General features: G+C 34.6%; 1 protein-coding gene across 2 annotated transcripts in view; it reads left to right on the forward strand.

Moving 5' to 3' along the window:
- Positions 1-22,365, forward strand: part of Bmt2 (base methyltransferase of 25S rRNA 2 homolog) — a 75,013-nt gene that overhangs the window by 17,111 nt on the left and 35,537 nt on the right. For both annotated transcript variants that reach the window (XM_063242062.1, XM_023567312.2), the window contains one exon: positions 19,435-19,605. In XM_063242062.1, the coding sequence (XP_063098132.1) occupies positions 19,435-19,605 (171 nt within the window). The remainder of the gene's footprint in view (positions 1-19,434; positions 19,606-22,365) is intronic.

The following is a 22,365-nucleotide window of genomic DNA, read 5'->3' on the forward strand; positions in this document are numbered from 1 at the left end:
AGTAAAATTATAAGTTTTTTGTAGTGACTGAGTTTAAAAATGAGTACCTAAAAAACAAGCATTATGTTTCTACATGAACATTTATGCCAGCGTCAGGTTTATATTCCTATTATTTTTATTAAAATTTATTTTCTCATTTTAAAATTCATAATTCATATTTCATTTATTTAACAATTAATTCAGAGACAGTGTTTTTAACTTAGTTCTCCTGTTAGTTTTCTCTTACTATCCACACATATCTGAGATGATCAACTTATAAAGAAAAAATATTTATTTTGGCTAACAGTTTTGGAGGTTCCAGTTCATAATCAATTGGCTTTATTGCTTCTGGACCTGGTAGGAGTACACCAAAGAGCAAAATGGCTCACCTTGTAGCCAGTGAACAAAAAAAGAGAAAAGAGACTGGGGTTCGATGTTTCTTTTGATGGTATGCACCCCAAAATCTAAAAACTGACCTCTAGGATTCCCTCCTAAAGGTTCCATAATCTCTGGTAGCACCTTTCTAAGGACCAAGTTTTTCACATGTGAGCTTGCTTAACACAATTAAGATCCAAACCATAGTAGCTTTTTTATTTACTCATTATAAGCAGTATTTAACAAGTGTCTACTTTGTACCAATTGTGTTATAAATACTAGTAGTACAGAATCATCCAAATATTAAAAATCCTTGCTTTTTTTTAATCACACGCAATAGTGGGGTGAGAGGTAAGAAATAGAACATTAAGAATATACTAGTGAGAAAAATCAAGGAAAAATAATTGCAAGTAAGATGGAGAAAAAAAGGTTTCACTGAAGTGGTATAATATGGAGACATGAAAAGAAACAGCAAGCCAGCCATTCAGCCCTAAAAAGTCCAAAGGCCTTCTGGCAGAAGCATGCTGTGCAGATTCGGAAATGGCATGAGATGGGGCTAGAGCTGAATGAGAGAGGGAGATTGCTAGAAAATAGACAATAAACAACTGGATTTTGTAGGATCTGGTAAACTATTGTAAAGACATTGGCTTTTTTCTGAAACAGAAAGTCATTGAATGTTTTGACAACAGAAATGACAGAGTTTTTATAATGTATGAAAGTGAGGATTAGGTTTAGTTGTGATTTCACCTGTTCCATTTCTAATTGCATTGAGGTAGGTCTGTCCTTCTTTTCCTTTTTCTTTCTTTCTTTCTTTCTTTTTTTTTTTTTTTTTGGTTAAAGCTGCTAAGAGTTTGTCTATTTTGTTTACTCTTTTGAAGAATCAACTCCTCTATTCATTAGTTCTTTGTGGTTTTAATTTTATTGATTTCTGCTCTAATCATTATAATTTCTTTCCTTCACTAGCTCCAAAAAACTCTTCTAAGAGTTCATAACCAAATTTAGTAATATAGGGGGTTACAAAATCAACAAACAAAAATCAGTAGTTTTCCTATACATTAATAATGAACCCACTAAAAAAATTAAGGTGGGGAGGAGGAATTGACATTACAGTGAGAAAAACTACTTAGAAGTTAACTAACCAAAGGTAATGAAATACCTCTATGGTGAAAACTAGAACACTCGGAAAAGGGAAATCAAAGAGGGCATAAGTGAAAAGATATCCCGTTCATGGGTAGCCAGAACCAACTTAGCCAAAATGGCCACACTTCCAGAATTGATATACAGATCTAATGTAGTCAAAATACCAACAGCATTTCTCACAGCACTAAAGAAAACAACCTAAAATTTATATGGAATCAGAATAGACCCAGAAATAGCAAATGTAGTCTTACATAACAAGAGCAAAGCAATCACAATCCTGATTTGAAGTTATATTACAAAACTACAGTGATTAAATACAAATACAACATGGTAGTAGCACAAAATAGACGTATGAGTCGGTGGAAGAGAATGTAGGGGACGGAAATAATCCCAAGCACATTCACCTATTTGGTCCTTTACAAAGAGGCCAAAAACATAGGGAAAACTGGCTGTCCATATGCAGAAGATTGAGTGTAATCCCATTATTTCTCACCATATACTAAACTAAAATCAGAATAAATAAAAGAATTAAATGGTAGAAGAGAAACGATCTGCCGAGAGGCAAAATAGAACTCTTGACCTCGTAGGGATAGGCAAGGATTTTCTGATCAGAACCCTGTTTGCACAGGAAATAGGACTGAGAATCAACAAATGAGACCATATCAAATTAAAAAGCTTCTGCACAGCAAAAGAGACAACTTATAGAGTGAAAAGACAACATACAGAATGGGAAAAAGATTTTTCCTACTATTCCTCAAATAGAGGACTAATATCTACAATATATAAAGTACTCAAAAATTAGACATCTAGAAGTAAAAGAGCTATTCAGAAAATGGGAAAGTGAAATAAATAGATGCTTCACAGAAGAAGATGTACAAATGACCAACAAATAGATGAAGAAATGCTCAGCATCGCTGGCCATTATATTACTGAGTAGTTCCCTTAGAAGTAGCTCACTAATTAAATGTATTCTAGGTCTTTCTTGCCTAGAACAAAGAAGTGAATAAGACAAGCCAAAAATGGTGCTGAAAGTTTATTTGAAAAGTGAGGGATGGAGGGCTAAGGGAGAAACTGGCATTGCAGAATAAACTTGGGATGAACAAGAAAGAGACAAAAGCAAAAATGAAAGTGTCCACTCTGTCTAGAAGGCACCAAGTGGCTCCCATAAAGAGTCACGATAGAGGGCTGGGGATTTAGCTCAGTGGCATAAGTGTCTGCCTGGCAAACACAAGGTTGTGAGTTCGATCTCCTCCGGTACCAAAAAAAAAAAAAAAAAAAAAGAGTCATGGTAGTAGGCTCCCTGTGGTATCCACATCTTTACGTGTCATCTACATCTTGTAGAAACCTATGGAAAGTTTTATATGTAGGGGTCTGGGAATTATGTGACACTGTTTGGGGATCTTGTATTTAGCAGGTCCCACTTCTCCAGCCAGCTTTGCCATACCTTACCTCCTTTCTCAATTAGAGAAGTGGAGATTAAAGCAACAATGAAGTTGCCTTAATTAAGAAATCAAATACAGTACAAACGCTGGCAAGGCTCAGGGAGAGGGCAGCTTCTTCACTGTTGGTGGGAGTAAACTGGTGCACCACTGTGGAAATCAGTATGGAAATTCCTCAACAAATTGAAACCAGAAACTCCACTTGGTCCACCTATTCTTCTAGGTATCTTCTCAAAAGAATTAAAAGATAGGACATTGCAATGATATGTACGTACCCACGTTTTAGCAGCAAGGTTTATAACAGCTAAGTCTGGGAAGCAGCCTGTATGTCCATCATCAGATGAATGGATAAAGAAACCGTGTTATTTAAACACAATGGAGAACTGCACTGCCACAAAGAAGGGTAAAGTTGAGTCATTTATAGGAAAATGTATGTACCTTGAGACCATACTATTAAGTGAAACAAACACAAAGTGTAAATATCTCATAGTTTCTCTAATATGAGAAGCACACATTGTACATAAAGAGCAAATGATAGGTAATAGAAAGTAGGGCAGTAGATTTTTCTCATATGGGAAGGGATCAAGAGAAAGATGGAGGAAGGAGAAAAAGAGAATTTTAAAAAAGAAATTAAGACATGGTACATACATGGTACCAACTCCACAAAGTAGTATAAACATAATGTACTGCAAACACGTCTCACACACAAAAAAAGGAAGGGATTCAGACGATGGATGCAGTGGGGAGAGCAGATAAGAGAAAAGGAATGAAAAGAAGGATTAGATACGGTATGTACACATACCGATTCCTCACAAGGAATAGAAAAACTGTGTGCTACAAACTTGTACCAATAAAAAGCTGTCATGAGTTATCATCTCCCTTTTAGTTTTGTGTAGTAATTATTTGGCTCATCAAGTTTCAGTTTTTATTGAAGTTCTCTGTATCTCCACTATTTGTTTTATTTTCCTATATTTAAACAAATTTATAAAACATGTTTATTTTAACGTGGTTTATATGGAGGCCTGGTGTTTTTTGGCTGCTTTCTTTTTACTGTGGATTATTTTCCTTGCTTTCTTGAGTATGTGGTAATTTCTTAAAATACTGGCATTGTGTTAGAAGTGGTTGTCATGTTTTATTTTTCCTCAGAAGGGGCATGAGTTTTCTTAGCCATGTAGGATACAAGACAACACTTTGTTCTGATCAGTAGTAGAGCTGACTGAGAGCGTGATTATCTGTTTAGTTTCAGTTCACTTCTGGTTTCAAATACTGTGCGAGTGATTGAATTTTGTTCTGTATGTGTTACAGGACCACACCTGTAAAATCTTGGGATGTAAGCCCAAGAAAATAGATCTTTACTTCTGCTTTTTAGTTCCATTCTTAACCTTCACCTACTTGTAAATAGACCTATACGGTAATGGAAGGGGAGATAATCAGGATGTGAATAGGGAAAATTATCTCTGTAGTTGGGTTTCTTAAAGTCTCCAGTCTGTCATGCCATAAAGACAGCTTTTAAAGGCTCTGTAAATTATCATCTAGACCAGCAATGGCACTCACTTTTCTGGAAGCTGCTTGATCCTTTGCTGCTTGGATACCACTTCACAATTGGTACTGTGAGTGTGCTTCATTTAGGAAAGGCTTGTCCATCTCTGCAATTCTATTCTTGTAGACTTCTGTTTTCAGCTTTTATGACTTCTTTATAGATTTTTTTTAGATTACACACAGTTCTTTTTCAAGTTAGAGAAAAACTAAGAGAGTATATGTGATTGTACCCGAATCCGAAACTAGTTTTATGTCTTTCATTCAGAATTTATATGATTGCTTTCTTATGGTATCATTTAGCTACTTCTTCAATTTCTTATTCCTTGAAACAGAAAATTCCATTTAAAGGATTGATGTTGTTCAAATATTTTTGAAAAAAGAACAATTATTAGATGAAACTCTACATTTCATATTTCATCCTATTACGATTCTGTTAGGTTGTCCATCATTTGGCATGGGAATTATTAGCATTGGTTAAGATGTTACCTACTACATTCTTCCACTGTAAACTTGTATTTTCTTTTTGTAGTTAACTAGTAATTTATAGACTGACACTGACATTTTGGGCTAGGAATCAATTTTATCTCTCAATAGTCTTTACAGTAAGTTGATTTCTGCCTATTAAATATTTCATTTGGGCTTACAACAGGTTTTAAGTTGGATTATTCTTCGACATCTGTTAGCCAACATTCTTTTGTAACTAATTTCCTTTATAAACAGGGAATGATTACATGTTTTTTAAAAAGACTAAAGATACACATATCTGTGTAAGTCTTTTAGTTTACATAACTGCCAGTTTTCATAATAAGTAATTTGTGTGTAATAGTCAATTATAATTATGGCAAGTAAAATTTTTAAACATTTTTGGAATATCACCTGTAATATTTTTATGTATTCTATTTGTCTACCAGTCAGTTTGTTTTCTTTTGTATGTGTGTGTAATTTCATATCTAGCCAATAGGAATAAGTCAAAGTTGGCTTCTTTATTCTGACATTGTCTTTGAACTTTCTCTGTCTAGTTTGTGTCTTACTGAATTTTAACTTTCCCCACACAGGACCTATAGTCAAGCTGATAGTCAAGCTGTTTCTTCAGGAAGTCCTACTTTCTTGTGAGACAAATTAGTGCTTAGAAAATAAGAGCTGAACCATAGCAGTCCTGCTGAGTATCCTTTATCAACTTTTTTTGGGAATAGAATTAGAAAACACACTCACGCATGCATGCGCACACACACACCCCACAACTCCCCATATCCAAATCTGAATTTTTTTTTTGAGTGTTAATGTGATACCACCAGTGGAAAATTCCACACCATGAAACTGTTTAAAGCACAAAAGATTAAAATTCATGCCTACAGTTACATTCAAGCTACATATATAAGATATACATAAAACATAAGTCGATTTTGTGTTTAGACTTGGATCCTATCCCCAAGATACCACATTTATATTCAAACATTCCAACAAGTGTTATCCTTTAACTTCTTTGTTTTATATTTCTGTTTTGTGTTACACTGTAGGAATTCTCCATACACATTTTATTCTTTATTTATAAGTAAATGGCTTCAAAATTGTAATAACAGTCTTAACTCCTAAAAATTAAATTATGAAATGAAATTTAAGATATTGTTGCAGTTGTTTTAGCTTTGGAACATATCTTAACATGTTAAAATACATATTGTATTTAAAATTTATTTTAACAGGGTTCCAGATGGTCAAGAGGCTGAGGCAGAAAGATTGCACATTTGAGGCTAATATAGGAAATATGTAGCAAGATTTTTTTCTCAAAATAAAAAGTAAAGAATAAAGAGCCGAAGGTGTAGTTTAGTGGTAGAGCACTTGCTTAGCATGTGGGAGGCCCTGCGTTCAATCTCTGGTACTACAGAAAGTAAAAATATTCTCTTGAAACAGTTCTTCTGTATGTCAGATTATCAGTTTGCTGTACAGTTGGGTTCTTTTTCAGATTTAAAGATTTATCTTTTAATAATGTATCATGGGGATCACGCCATTTGGTATTCTATAAGTGGTTTCCAGGAACACAGAGGCAATAGCATGTGGTGTGTCTGTGTATATGTGTGTGCAATACATTTATATAGAGATTTATTATATAGAATTAGCTCACAAAATCATGGAGCCTGACAAGTCTGAAGGTCTGAAGGGTGAGATAAAGCAGTAAGGCTGGAAGAGTTCTTTAAATCATTCAAGGGAGTGTCAGCCTTTTTGTTCTTTTTAGGCCTTCAAGTGAATGAATAAGGCCTACTGTCATTTAGAAAAGGAAATCTCTACCAGTTTAAATATTAGGCTTATGGAAAAGCATCTCAAAAACACCCAGGATCATATTTGACCAGTTATCTAAGGGAACCCGTAGGCACATCCTGACAGCCAAAATCAATCTTCACAGGTAAATATCTTCATTTTCATGAGTTATTTACAAGCTTTGCTATTAGAAACAGTGCTGTAGCAAATAGCTGTGCATGTATTTTTCTTTGTAGATTCTTCAGTGTTGAATTGCAGGATTTAAAGATTTGTTGATGTGCCCTTCATCAAGACTATATCATTTTGCAATTCCATCAACAGAGGAATGAGAATACCTATGTCCCATAACTTTACCAAAAGAATATATTAGCCTGTTTTTGATTTTTTTTTGTTACCTGAAAATTGGTGTCTTTGTGGGTTTATGTGATATTTCTCTTATGAGACATACATACATACATAACACATATATACCACTTGCTTGCCTTCTATTCTGTGAAATAGATGATTACTTTTTGGTACTTTCAAATTAGTTTTTGGTCCTTTTGTTCTCGATATTTTTTTTTTACATCTTCATGTAAGTTAAAGATATATGCTCTTTTCTTTGACTTTATTTTTATCTTCTCTATGCAAATCTTCGTTTTGCCATGCAAAAGCTTTCTGTTTTTACCTAATCAAGCATATCCATCTCTTTCATTGCTTTTATATTTTGTCATTTTAGAAAACCTTTACATCATATACATTGTAAACACCACAAATTATATACATGTATTCAAATGTCACACCTAACCCCACAATTAAGTACAATTATTATGTCATAAAAAATAAAAAATTTAAAAGTCTTCCCTAATTTCCAACTGGAAATTTCTATTATTCACTTATAAGATATGATCAAATTATATGGTAAGTAAATTTTAGAAAATGATTACAATAAAAGGCACAGTGCCATTGATGCTCCTCAGGTTGCTCTGCTTCACTGTGAACACACTCACTGCGTCTTTCTTGCCATTTTCTGAAGCAGTTCTGGAACTCCTTTTGTGAATATCTTTACTGGGTATAGTCAAAAATACAGCAAATGCTACTGCCGAGTGCCATTTAATGGAAAGGCAGGTTCCCGAAAACATTTGTGTGTGTCCTCACTCATCTTATTCATGGGAACTGGTCCTGCGCAACTCCTGGCTCTTCCCGCAAGTCAAAATGACCATGAAAGATAAACATTTTGAATTGCTTCAGAACACTGAAACAACCATAACAGTGCATCTAAAACTCACAAAAAGAGTACTTGCAGAACTGCTTCAGAAAAAAATGCAAGAATGAAGGAGTGTGTATGCAGTGAGAGTATTTGTTAGAGGATTAACCAATAGTATGTCTTTTACAGTAGTAAGTCTTAAAATAATTTGTTCACTGTATTTTTTTGTCAAATTTTGTATTTCTCCTAGTGCTTGTATGATTTAACTTTTTTCCACTTAATATCTTGCCTATTTGAAATTCATCTGTTGGTTATGAAGAATCAATCTTCTTAGTCCCTCAAATTACCATTTCTCCAAAATCTTTTATAAAAAAGAACACCTTTTCCCCTATGATTTGATATGACATGTAAATAATTTACAGAGTTTCCCTATGTAGTTGGACCTGTTTTATGCTTTCTTTTATGTTTCACTGGGTCAATAATTTATCTTATCTCTAATTCTCTAATACCACTATTTTAATCATAGACTTATACTGTTATACTGTGTCACACCACACCCATTAAGCCGTTTTTCTTTTTCAGAGTTTTTTTTTTTTTTTTGTATTCTTGCTTTTATGTTTTTCCACATGCATTTTAGAATCAACTTGTCCAGCTGATTTTTTTTTTTTTTTGTCCTTTTCCTTTTTATTGATATCAGGGATCGAACTCACGACTGCCTGCTTGCAAGGCAGGCGCTTTATGCCACTGAGCTAAATCCCCAGCCCCTCAGCTGATTTTTTTTTAAAAAAATTATTAGAAGTTAATTATTTAAATAAACTGAGAATACTAATTGTTAGTGTCTTCATTGTGTTGAATCGTTTTATCCATGAAAAGGGGGTATGTTTCCAAAAAGGCTTTTTTTTAGGTGGTGTATTAGGGTTTACTAGAGAAATAGACACAAGATACACAAACATGTAAGAAATTACAAGGTTAGCTAAGGATGATACCCACAGAATTGGTTGAGGAAGAATGCAGAGGGTGTCTGCATGCTGCATACCAGAGGTTTCTCTCCAAGGTCTAGAGCTCACTGTAGTGTTCCCTGCAAGTCTGTATCAGGAAGCTGATGGATCTGACAGAGTGCTAAGCAATCTACCCCAGAAGGCTAAGGAGTCCCAGGAGAAGCCACACAGTCTGCACCAGAGACCAGGAGACTATTTCCAAGCTAAAGGTGAAGACAGCTCCTCCAAAGAACCAGCAATTAGTCCTTCCTCATTTGTCTCTTATGGTGTGCAGGCTACCCATCCGGGGGGAGGGTTCCTTTATACCCACACCATCTCCATGCCCTCTTCTTGCACAGGTTTAGGATGTTTACAAAGTAAGGACCTTGGCTCCCTGCTGAATCACTTAGTTAAACTTATAAACTTCCCAAAGCAGTGAACAGCATCCTAGTATTAAAAGCATGGCCCCTACATAGCAGGATGCAGCGCTGCTGGGTTACTTCGTTAAACTTCTAGACTTCTCAAAGTGACACAATATATCAGCTACTACATGTGGTTATGCACATTCTTTGTGTTTATTCTCAGGTATTTCATCATTATGCCAAAGTAAATATGGACTTCCCTTCCATTATATAAGAGACTATTGTATCTATATGTGTTTGTGTGTATGCTTTTGATTTTTCTCTTTTACATCCTGCCATTTAACCAAGTTCTATTATATTTTACTAGTTTATTTCTGAGTCTGTGGGCTGTCTAGATATCCATCATATTAACAGTTTTATTTCTCTAGTTGATTTGACTAAATCTATTTGTCTTTTCATAATTGTGTTTTATCCCTTTCACAATAATATATGTATATGATATGTCCACATTAAATAAATGGCTGACTTTTTGGCTAATATGCATGTATAATTTAAAGGAAGCATTCAGTCGTTTATTGGAAAATGGGTAGAACTAGAGAATATCATGTTATGTGAAATAAGCCAGACACAAAAAAATGTTTTATATCTTATATATGTGGAGAAAAAAAAGACCTGAAAGCAGAAGAGGAACTTAAGGAAGAGGAAAAAGGAGAAAAGGGAGGTTGAGAGGTAGGAGGGAGAGTGGGTATGATAGCCACACATGGTGGCACATGCCTGTAATCCTAGCCGTCTGGGGGTCTGAGGCAAAAGAATCACAAGTTTGGACCCAACCTGAACATTTTAGCAACCTATTGAGATTCTGTCTTAAAAAATAAGGAGCAGTAGATATAGCAAAAGCCCTGGGTTCAGTCCCCAATACCACAAAGCAGCTACAAAAAACAGTATATGCAAAGTGCACTAATAATTAATTTTAAAAGTTCAGAAAGCTGAACAACCAGTTTATATTTTACTGATTGTTTTAAAGTAAGAATGGATGTTGAATTTTGTTGAATGACCTTTGCTGGATGATGAAGATGAATACATGTGCTTTCCTTATATTTGTGAATATAATGGATTATATTAATGGATTTTCTTATATTGAACTAATTTGAATATTTGAAATGCTTATCAGTTGGTTATATTTGATTCTGTTCGTTGAAATATTTTATTTCATATTTTTACATTGACAATTATGAGTGATTTTGGTCTGTGTTTTTATTCTTCATCAGACTCTGTTATTTGCTCCCTGAACAGAGTTTGGAAATTTTCTTTCATTCCTCTGATTTGGAATAGTTTAGTTATTTTGAGATTATCTCATTTGTGTCCATGGAGTTTAATGTATACAGGTGACTGAGTGACTCCATGATGTCAGTGCAGTTGAAAGAATATGTTACTTTAATTTCTAATGTAGGGAGATATGTCACAAAGGAAGCACTAGATTTTATCAAGGAGCAGAAATAGGGGAAAGCCTAAACCAGAGCTTTTACAGATTTTTTTGTTGTTGTTCTTTGTGTGTGTGTGTATGTGTGTGTTTTTTTGTTTTGTTTTTTTTTTGAAGAAAAAGTAAAGCAAGGCAGAATAAACAGTTTTGGGTGTTTGACTAGTAAAAATAATTCCTTAAGAGTCTGAGAAATTGGGACTGTCCTTTGCTATCTGGAACATAGTCCTGGGTTGACTGAAGGAAGAGGAATTATTCAATTTTTGTGCAGAAAAAAGGAAGTCATTAACTGGTTTGCAGATGAGAAACTTGCTCACAGTTAAATTATTAACTGAGCAGTTAGCCACTCTAAGAGGGGCAGTCTTGAATCTGTAAGCACATTCTCCTGCCTAGATCTCAAAATGTCATGTAACATAGGCATGCTGACTCATGGCTGTAATACCACCACACTGGAAGACCGAGGTAAGACAGTCACAAGTTCAAGATCAGTCTGGGGAACATAGAATTTAGTGAGACCCTGTCTCAGAATGAAAAAATCAAAAGGAGCTGGGTGTGTACCTCACGTGGGAAAAGACCCTGGAGTCCAACTCCCAGTATGGAAAAAATTTAAAAATCAGCGTAAATATAGAAAATAAAAATGATTCATACAGGAGGTATCTGGTTATTGAAGTCTTGGTGAAGTCATGAGACTGGTGCTTTTTCTGATGGTATTGAGATTTGAAACCAGGGCCTCATATATGCCCAGTATTTATTACTGAGCTACATCTGTCACCCTAGACTGTTGCACTTCATTAACTTTCTCTGTTTTCATCTGTATGATTTAATTTTGTTTAATCTTTTCATTCCTACAGAGACAAGCTCAATAAATTTTCCTGTATCCCTAGACCTTATGTGTAGTATGTTTCCCTAGGAAAAAATTACATTGATTAAAGAACTTCCTTGTGTATTTTTTTGTTGGTCTTGTCTGGTCCTCACTCACTAATGTCTTCCTTGTTTTGCTTTACTTTTATTTTCTGTGCTTTGAGTTGATATTTATTTCACTTGTTTTTACTTGCTTGTATTAATATGTTCAAGAGTCTGAATTTTCCTTAGATCGTTATTTTAGTCCCATTGCCTAGGTTCTGGTTTGTAATACTCCTGATAAGAAATGCTGTGATTTTTAGTAGTAGTTCCCTTTTGAACTAAGTTAGATAATTTTACTACATTGTGATTCTGTCATTTGGTCTGTTATTTTTCTTTTATAGATCTTACTATAATTTTTATGACTTAATGTATATCAGATAATTTTGTGAAATAACAAGTTAAATTCTCTATTTGAATGCAAAATTCCTCCTCCAGTAATATGGTAAACTTTGTTTGCATATCAGAAAACTGGTTTCCTATAATTTTGTTGCAAGTTCACAGTTTGGTCTGATGTAAAATTTTTGATTCACACTTTATTCCATTCAATTTCTGAAAACAAAATATTATGCAGTATTATTTTGTATGATTTCCCTTCTTTCCTCCCTCTTCCATCTTTTCCCCTTTGCTTTCTGCTGCAGCATTTGAGAGTGAGTTGCAGACATAATGAGATTTGTACTCCTTAATAATTTACTTTTATCACTGAGAATTCTTCTATATAACCAAGATGCAGCTCCCACTATCAAGAAACTTAGCATCAGTAGAATGCTAATAACTAACATACATAATCTATAATCAAATCTCAGTTTTCATAATACTATCCTGTGTAGTTGGATTTTGTTTTTCATCCAGCAACATTAGGGATAACATTATCTTTACTTGCTTTATTAGTCTCTTTTAATCTAAAAAAATTATCTACCTTTCTCTCTCTCTCCTCTTTCCTTTTCTTCCTTTAACTCTCACCCCTATTGCGTCTTATTCTTTTTCTTTCCTTTCTTTTCCTTCTGTTGACATTTATGACATGATTTAATGCATTTTTTTTTTGTCTTTTTCCTTTTTATCGGTACCAGGAATCAAACTCACAACTGCCTGCTTGCAAGGCAGACACTTATGCCGCTAAGCTAAATCCCCAGCCCCATTTATGACATGATTTAAGTGAAAGTTGTGAAATTTGGATGTGTGTGTGTGTGTGTGTGTGTGTGTGTGTGTGTGAGAGAGAGAGAGAGGGAGAGAAAGACATGTCTTTCTCAGGCATCTTTATTGAAAGTTTTTAAATTATTTTTATGGTTTACTCTTATAAATAGGCTTTATATTTTAGAGTATAATGTTTACAAAAATTGATTAGAAAGTGCAAAAAAATTCCCGAATACACCATGCAGACCCCCTTCTTCCCACACACACAGCCTCTCTCACTATTAGCATCCCCTCCACACACCAGAGGAGTGCATTTGTTACAGTGGTTGAACTACGTATATACAGTATTACCATTGAAAGGCCATAATGTACTATGTACATTTTGGGTGTGGTACATTCTGAGTTTTAAGAAGCACTTAATAACATGTATCCACCATTATAATATCACAAAAAATATTTTCTCTGCCTTAAAAACCTGTAAGGTGGTGCCTGTTCACTTCTACTTGAGCAACCACTGGCCTTTCTACCAGTTTTGTATTTTGTTTTTTTCATGAATGTCATATAGTTGGAATCTTACAGTATATAGCTCTTTGAGATTGGCTTCTTTCACTCATTAATGCACATTGAAGGTTCTTCTTTGCCTTTTCCTGTCTTGATAGCTCATTTCTTTTTACCCCTAAATTAGATTGTGTGTGTCACTGTTTCTTCATGCACCCAGAGAAAGACATCTTAGTTGCGTCCACATTTAAGTAATTATGAATAAAGTTGTAATAAACATCTTCATGCAGATTTGTATATGGACATAAAATTTCCCATTTGTTTAATTAGATACCAAGGATCTTTACTGCTCTATTGCGTGACAGGATTATGTTTGGTTTCATATGAAACTGCCAAACTCTCTTTCAGAGCAGCTGTACTACATTGCATTTCCACTGGCAATGATGAGCATTTCTGTTGCTATACATTCTGGTATATTTGGTGCTGTGGGTTTTCCGTGTTTTAACCCTGCTAATACATATGTGGTGATATCCTGTCCTGTTACTTCAGTTTGCCTTTTCTAATGACGTGATATGGACTATCTTACAAATTGCTTTGGTGAGGTTTCTGTTCAGGTCTTTTGTCCAGTTTTTGAGCTTTATGAGTTCTTTATGTATTTTAGATGATATTCCTAATCCTATATTGTCTTTTGCACATACTACTTTGTTTACCTGTGGTTTATCGTCTCATTCTCTTTTTATATATTTCATCATCTTTTGACCGTGTCTTTCATACAGTGGAAAAAACTAATTTTTATGAATTGTAGTTCTTCAGTCTTTCTTTCATCAACTGTGCCTTTAGTGATTGTCACTATTCAAGGCCATCTATATTTCCTCTGTCCCTTTGTGGTATTTTGAGACAGACTTACATTATGTACTTTAGGCTGTCTTTGAACCCAGTATGTAGCCCAAAGTGTCCTTAAACTCAGAGGGATTCTTCTTTGTCTCCTGAGTGCTGGGATTGCAGGTGTGTAACACTACATCCAGCTAGGTTGTAGCTGAATGTAGGTGAATGCCGGATTGTTTCACCATAACTATTAAAAAGATTATTTTTTTTTCTCCATTGCCTTTTTTTGATAATAAATGCAAATAAGCTAATAAGCATTATTGCTAGGTGCATCTGTGAGCAAGTTTTGGATGAGGTTAACATTTGAATTAGTAGACTAAGTAAAGCAGATGGCTCTGCCCAAGGTGAACTTTCAGTGTCCTATCCGTTGAAACTCTGAATAAAAGAAAAATATGAAGCAAGGATCTTGTCTCCGTCACAGTTCTTTCCATCTCTCTATCTGCCTGTTTGAAATGAGATATCCTTAGTCTTCTTTCGCCCTCAGATTGGGCATTCCTAGTTCTTAGACCTTCAGACTTGGGCTAGAACATCTATAGTTGGCTACACTGCCAGCTATTCCTGCTTCTCCAACTTACAGACAGCAGATTATGGGCCATCTCAGGTTCCGTAATTGCAGGAGCTAATTCCTTACAATAACCCTTTTTCTACTACCTATATGTATTCAATATTTCTCCCCTGGATTCACAAATACATCAACTTATATATACTTACCTATCAAGAGAACTCTATCAGTATCTGCAATGTTTCTCTGAAGAATCCTGACAAATACACCATATAAATTACAGATTTTTTGTCCACAAAATAACTTGTTGGAATTTTCATTGGAATTGTGAACATGAAATGTCTTCCATTTATTTGGTTCTTCTTTGTATCTGATTTCAAATTTGAAATGTTCTTAATATCTATATTACTTATTCTTATGTAATTAATATTTAGCTGTTACAATCTAGTCTCATTCTTGTTTATGATTGTATTTGAGGTTGGGAGAGACTGAGATTTTCATTTTGAAGAGTGGTTGTGCTTGGCTTATCAGGTATTTCTTTTAGGTATTTTCTGTAACGTATTGTTAGTCTCACTAACTGGAGTTTTTCTAGGTTCGTTGGTGTGGCTTTGGATGCTTTACTTTGTTTTATAATTTCCAAAAACCTATTTGATTGCTCTCAGTGCATTTAACAAATAATTTTGTTTGGCCTTATTTTATACAAATATCTCTCAGTGGGATTCTTAATTGCTTGATTCTTTCCCCCCACATATACTTTGCTTTTCAAAGCAGTTTTCTCAAGACTCGCCTTTGGTAACTCCAGATTGTTTTACTTTGAACTTCCATGACAAATGCTTCAATTTAGTAAGTCCCAAATCTTTCCTTAGAATTTATCACTAAGAGTCAGACCATGTCTTGGGCATGAGCCTCCTTTGGTGTTATCTGATTTTGCCACCTGCATCATGTTTTTCTCTGTTTTACCCAGCCCTCGTCTAACTCTACTTTGAGTTTGTTCAAAAGCCTATCCAGTTGCCCTGAGATTTTATTTTCCTGATTTCATGTAAAATGCAATATTAGTCTCTGACTTCTACATATGACATAGGCATAACAGTAGTGCTTTTATTTGCTCTCATCAATGATCTGTATGTTTTCAAAGGGTATGTGATGAGATTTGAATTAAGATGACTGCTATTGGGGCTGGGAATTTAGCTCAGCAGCATAAGAACCTGCCTTGCAAGCAGGCGGTCATGAGTTTGATCCCCGGTACCGATTAAAAAAAAAAAAAAAAAGTTAAAAAAAAAAAAAGATGACTGCTATTCTCTGAAACTGGAAATTCTAAACCTTCATCTGTTTTACTGCTGAGTATATTGGTAGTTATCAGGTTGAACTACCTAAAATTACAACATACCTGGTTCCAGAACTGTTGAAGATCTGCAGCTTCATCAAGTTGTAACTAACGGAAAAATAAGCAAGCTTTTTACTCTTGTGTTTCATGCTTTAGTGAAATGCTATATGATAGAGGTATAATTCCAAGTTGATAAAAATATATTTTTGTTAACTTTATCAAGATATAATATACAATGAAAGGTAGCCATTTAGTGTATAATTCAGTGGATTATTTTTAGTTGTTTGTGTATATGTAGCAGTTACCACTATTAAGATCTATAACACTTCTGTTACCCCATAAAGCTTTCTTGCCAGTCAAGCCTACAACCTCATCTCTCACGTAACTGCTAAACTGCATTGTCAAATGAGAATAAATTTGTAAAGGCCACATTTATAGGTTGACCTGTGACTTTTGCATGATCTAAAGCTTGTTGCCCTTGCCATTGTTATTTGGCTACCATTCCTTGTTAATATATATGCTAGTCTCAAGGCTTTTTCATATGCAGGACTCAGCCATTTCTTTTCTACCTGGTGGTTTAAATGTCACATGCCTTAAACTGAGGTACATTTCTGCAGTATCCGTTCTGAAATTTCTGCTTCCATACCTTTGTTTATGGTATCCTCTCTGCCTAGAAAGCAATTTCATTCTTACTGAACATTCTTCCTTGTCTGAGTCAAGACAATCAATCAAATTGATTTTAGAATGGGTTAGATACTTCATTTATGAATAAATACAACACATGTTATCTTTGGGGTTTTTCTTTTAATTGGATTTTCTTCATTTATATAACCTCTGCCTTTCACAAGCTAGAGCTTTTTGAAGGTTGCTTTGCCATTGTCTATGTTCTTCCACACCTGAATAGTTGCTTCATAAATACTTGATTAATGGTGAATGCATTTCACTTATATATAATTAAAACTAAATCTACATGGGATGAGTTAAGGAAATTTTACATAATAGGAACTAAGAAACATGAAATTGAACTAATAGCACCTGTGTGTGTGTAAGAGAACATTGTTTCCCTCAAATCATATTTCCGCTTTCTATAACCAGTTCAGTGATTTCAGTTCTTATTTTCTGTGCCCTGTGTTTCTGTAACTTCACCAAGCAGTGTCTGTGGAGAAAAATAATCTAGCTTTGTTGTAAAATATAAACTATGTACATTACTAGAATGTGGTTTATTTGAAAAATCTAAGGAGAAATCTGTTTCGAGTTTTTTAAATAGCTTTGATAAGTATATCATTTAGTGGTTCTCAGGTGTATATTTTTTGAGATTATAAACACAAGAACCAGAGCTCAGTCTCAGTAGTCATTTTTGCATTAAGTTTCTTAGCTTCAATAGCTAATAAATATTTGAGCTTATTCTGTCATACTTCTGTTATTATATAAGTAGGTATATTTCCTACTATGTTTGCCCTATAATTGTCTTAAATATATCATAATTACTGAGAAAGTTGAACATAAGTCTGTGCCAGTCATCAAGTTCTGACTCTGGATACCAACTTAGTATGGACTTAATTATATGGACTTAAAATGATGTGTCTTCAAAACCTTATTTTAGTTGTATTAAGGAACAGTTTGGTTTTTTTTAGCACAGGGATATAACATTTTTACCTGAACTAGATTATTATCCCGTTTCTTCAGATAAGTAGATAGAAATAGGAATGGTCATCTAACAGCATCTAATAATTCCAAAGTGTTATTAAAAAACACTGTTATTTCAGATTTCTATTCTTTTTAAACTTACACCTTCATAGTACTATATGTATAGTGGCATAGAGATTTAAAAACGAGAGAAAGAGAGATACTTGCTTTTATCAAAACATTACTGGCTAGTAACTCCCTTCTCAAAGCAGACTGTACAAACTAGAATTTCTCTTCTCCAACCAGTACATAGAAACTAAAACGTAATCTTACCCTTTTTCTCTGTTTATTTTGGTTCCTGGAATCAAACTCAAAAAACTTGTGTTTGCCAGGCAGGCGCTTGAGCCGCTGAGCTATTATCACTGTCCCTCCTTTCTCTCTTAAAGTTGGCCAAAAAGAAATTCTCTAAACTACCCTTGTCTATTGGTAGATCATAATATTCACAGTCCAAAAGGATCGGGATCATTCCCCATGAAGTGGAGGGAAGGGTGCTGTATACAAAAGGCCAAGAACAGTGCAGGTCTTGCTGGTTTTCCACACCCAGATCATTTGCAGTAGACCGTGTCTTTTTTCTGTAGTCACATTTCCGCACAGTTGTCCATGCTTCAACCAGTGTATATGCAGGAAGTCTTGAAAAATCTCAAAAGGAGGGGTCAGGGTGTTTCTTGAGCAAACATAGACCTGGCAGGGGTGGCTTACTTGGCCTACACTTCCTCTATCTGTGTCCTTCGTAATTTCCTTTATAATAAAACAGTAAAATGTAAGTCTCTCTGAATTTCATGAGATATTTGAGCAAATTAAAACAGAGGAGGGGGTTGCAGGAAACCCTGTTCATAGCCAGTTAATCAAAAGCACAAATCTCCTGGGGATGTTTGATTGGCATCTTCAGTGTGTGGGAGAACTAAGTCTTTATCTTGTGAGGTTTGCTTCCATCTTTGTGGCTGAACCTTCAACCTATGGCATCTGATATTCTGCACAGTAAATAGTGTCAGAAAAGAATTGTGTTAGAGGACACCCAACTGATGTCCTCTCCAGAATTAATTGCTCTCCTGCTGGTATGAAGAAATCCCCACATTGCTTGAGGTCACTGAAGTCTCTTATGTTAGTTGTTGTGGTATGAGAGAAGAGGAAAAACAATTCATTTTTCTAACACAGTATAATACCATTTTTAACTGAACTAGTCTTTTTTATGCCTTCTCTTAAAGCAGATAAAGAAAAAATGACCTTTTAATGTATTGAGAACTGGACTTTGCTTTATAAACCAAGAGGGACCTCAAAACAACTATTAGCTTACCTCCTACCAGCACAACTGGGTCAAAAATTAACTCTTGACTACCAGTGTATTGTTTCAGGAATAGCAGTTATCTAACCTTTGCATTCATTTCAATTTATTTATTTTGTTTGTTTGTTTATTATGGGGGAGCCAACTCCCCCATCTCGCGCATAACAGGCAAGTGCTTGACCTGCAACACTAAATCCCTGGTCCTCTAATCTTTGCTAGAGAACTGATGTTTTCGTTACAATTAAGTTAAATATAATCAGGTACATCTGTATACCTAAAAAACATGTTTATTTGTTAAGCATATTCGGTTATCACTCTTACGTTTCATAGTAATGTTAACAATTTTAAGTACTTGTAAGTGGCTCATTCTTGCTTCTGACATTTTAAAAATTGGATTCTTTAACTTGAAAGTTTCCTATCTTGATTAATAAAGGCTTTTTCATTTTATTTTAGTCATGTGCAGTATTTTAAAAAATAACTTTATTTTGACTTTCAGTGTATGTAGAGAATATTTCCAAAATGGTGGAAAGAGAAAAGCACTTGAAAAAGATGAAAAAAGAGCTGTACTCACCAGTAAGACCACTCCAGCCTTAAACATGCATGAGTCTTCTAAACTTGAAGGCCATTTAACCAACCTCAATTTTACAAACCCTGAATTTATAACTGAGTAAGTATACTTTTTCTGCTTCATTAATATTATCTTGGGGGAGCCTGGGGATTTAGCTCAGCAGCATAAGCGCCTGCCTTGCAAGCAGGCAGTTGTGAGTTCGATCCCTGGTACCGATAAAAATGAAAATGAAAAAAATGAGTATTATCCTGGGTAGCTATGTTAATGTAAAATGATATAATGGCTTATACCAAATAGTGGGCAGTTTATTTTATCCTCTGGTAATGTTAGGCTGAGAAACAAAAATTTGTACTATTAGGTAGAAAACTAGGAAAAAATTTTAAGGAATGTTTGGAAAATTGGTAGTTCTGTATAGCTTGTTTTGTCCTCACTAAAAATGAGAAATATTATATTTTATAATGCTTATAATACAAAGCATCAAAATAATAAAATGCAGGTAAGCTGTTTAAAATACCTACTAAGAAATTACAAGTAAAAAAGAAAATGAAAGATAATAGTAATGATCATTATTGTTGATCTGAAAATCTGCCTGCTAGTAGTTTATTTAAATAGGCACAAATTTTATTAGTACATGAATATTATGATGCAATTTATTATAGGTAGTATTAAAATTATTTTTACATTTTAATGCCTGAATGAAGTTTTGTTCAAGTACCAAATATCAAGTAATATTTAATCAATTGTCTGAAAAATGAGAATTCTATAAAGTTCTTCAGAGATATTGACTGTTAACCGGGAAATAAGATTGAATTCTTAGTTTTACTTTAGTTATCAATATTTTATTTCCTTGTTACTTTGATTTTGTGCTATGTTGATATTATCTAGTTATAAGCTATTCCTTTAAAAATGACTTAACAGGTATCTGCAAACCCAGCGCCTAAGGGGCTTAGGTAAGATTGCTGTGAGTTGGATGACAGCCTTACTACATAAGCAAGTTCAAGGCTAGCCTGCATTACAGGGAGAGACCCAGTCTCCAAAAATACAAAATTAATACATCTTTGATTAATTCAGTAGGAAATGATAAGACATCTGCATCTTTATTCAGAGGTTACTACAAAGTTCATAAAACATAACAACTGAATAAATATTCATAGCACAAATTTATTTGACGTGTTGACCAAATAAGTAATTGGTTATATTTCTATGAAAAATGAGTTGGCTGCAGAAATTCATATGGTTCTTTTTTATAGTCTCTTCATTATTAAAATTATTTTTACAGTTAGTTTTATCATATTTTCCTTTGATTCTTTAAACATCTTTTTAATTTATTTGTTAAAGTGGCATCTTACTGTGTTACTCAGGCTAGCCTTGAACTTCCTGGGCTCAAGTAGTCATCCAGTTTAGCTTTGTAACTGGGACTGTTTGCAATGACTGTGGTCCCCAGCTTAACATTAGAATCACTGCTTTGAAATTTTTGTCTGTTGAATCCAACATTTAGGCTTACTAAGAGGAAGAATCTATTTACTGCTCTTTTTTCTTCAGCGTGGGTCAGGCTTTTCTGTTTTTATTTGCATGTCTATAATCTACTGTTAAACCGGACAATGTTGATAATGCAGCATAGAAACACTCATTTTGCATTTTCTTCTAAGAACTTGGAGCAGGAGAATTTTAGAAATTTACCTGGACTTAAGGTGTGGGATATGTCTCCTTTGTATTTGCTGATATATGTTGACTTTCTGTTTTTTTATTTTTTTTTATTGATTTTTCCGACTGGTTTTGTAGGATTTGCACGCAGCATAACTCAGTGTCAAAAAGAGCAGGTCAAAGATTGCACTCACTCAGCATGGATCCCAGGTATTTAGGAGACTGAGGCATGAGGATCACAAATTTAAGGCCAGCCTGAGAAACTTAAGTGAGATGCTGTTGTTTTTTGTTTTAAAAAGGCTTGAGGATCTTTTTAGTTTTTGCCTGGAAGTTCAGTCTGCATCTCAGCCACCCACGAGTGCCATAGCCATTTTAAACTCTCATGGGTGCTGACACTCCCTGCTTTTTCTACTAAGTTTCTTACTTTCACTGAAATGCTTTGTAGGTTTTCTGTCCTTGCTCCACACTGTTAGTCCCCCACCCCAACCCAGCCCAGCCTAGCTGTGAAGTTGTTTCCCCCATCCAGCCCCAACTAGGAAAAATTTGCATACAACTAAGCAGAATTCGAGAGGAGAGCTGGAGGAAGGCTCTCCAGTCAGCGGGAAACCACAGGTCCCCTCTGTCCTTAACCTGTGTTTAGCTGATTGTCATAAAGAAACATTTCTCACCTTATTTGCCTTTAAGGGCTGGAATGGTTGTTTTTGATGGTTTTGTCTGATTGTTTTTTGAGGATGAGATTTACCAGTTTTTTATTCTGCCATAGTCAGAGATGCTTTTCTCTGATTGAGCCTTTAAGTAGAAAACTTAATTTGGTTTTATATCCAAATAGAATTACTATGTCAGAATTTACTTAGTATTAAAATTCAGTAAATGACTTAGCCTAACATGACTAGATTTAGATTTTGTTTTTAGATTTAGATTTTTTTGCATTCTAAAAACTTGTGGTGTAGCATCTGGCATCAACATGTAATGTATGAATTCATTCCTCTTGTTCCACTCACTATTTTGCAGCGTGTATTTTCGTCATATGGAATCATTTTATATTCTCCTCATGCAATGCACGTTTGATTTCACTTTCTGGCAGTTGCAAATATAGTATATCCTCTTCCTGGTAAACTGTTGCTGTACTAGATGATATTTGAAGCATTGGCTCTTTCTAAACTTCCCAAAAGAATTGATAATTTTTACTTCTAATGTTGAACTTTTTTTGCACCT

This window comes from Cavia porcellus, unplaced genomic scaffold, assembly GCF_034190915.1.
Source record: "Cavia porcellus strain 051 isolate PalLab524CR breed Dunkin Hartley unplaced genomic scaffold, mCavPor4.1 scaffold_2, whole genome shotgun sequence".
NCBI lineage: Eukaryota > Metazoa > Chordata > Mammalia > Rodentia > Caviidae > Cavia > Cavia porcellus.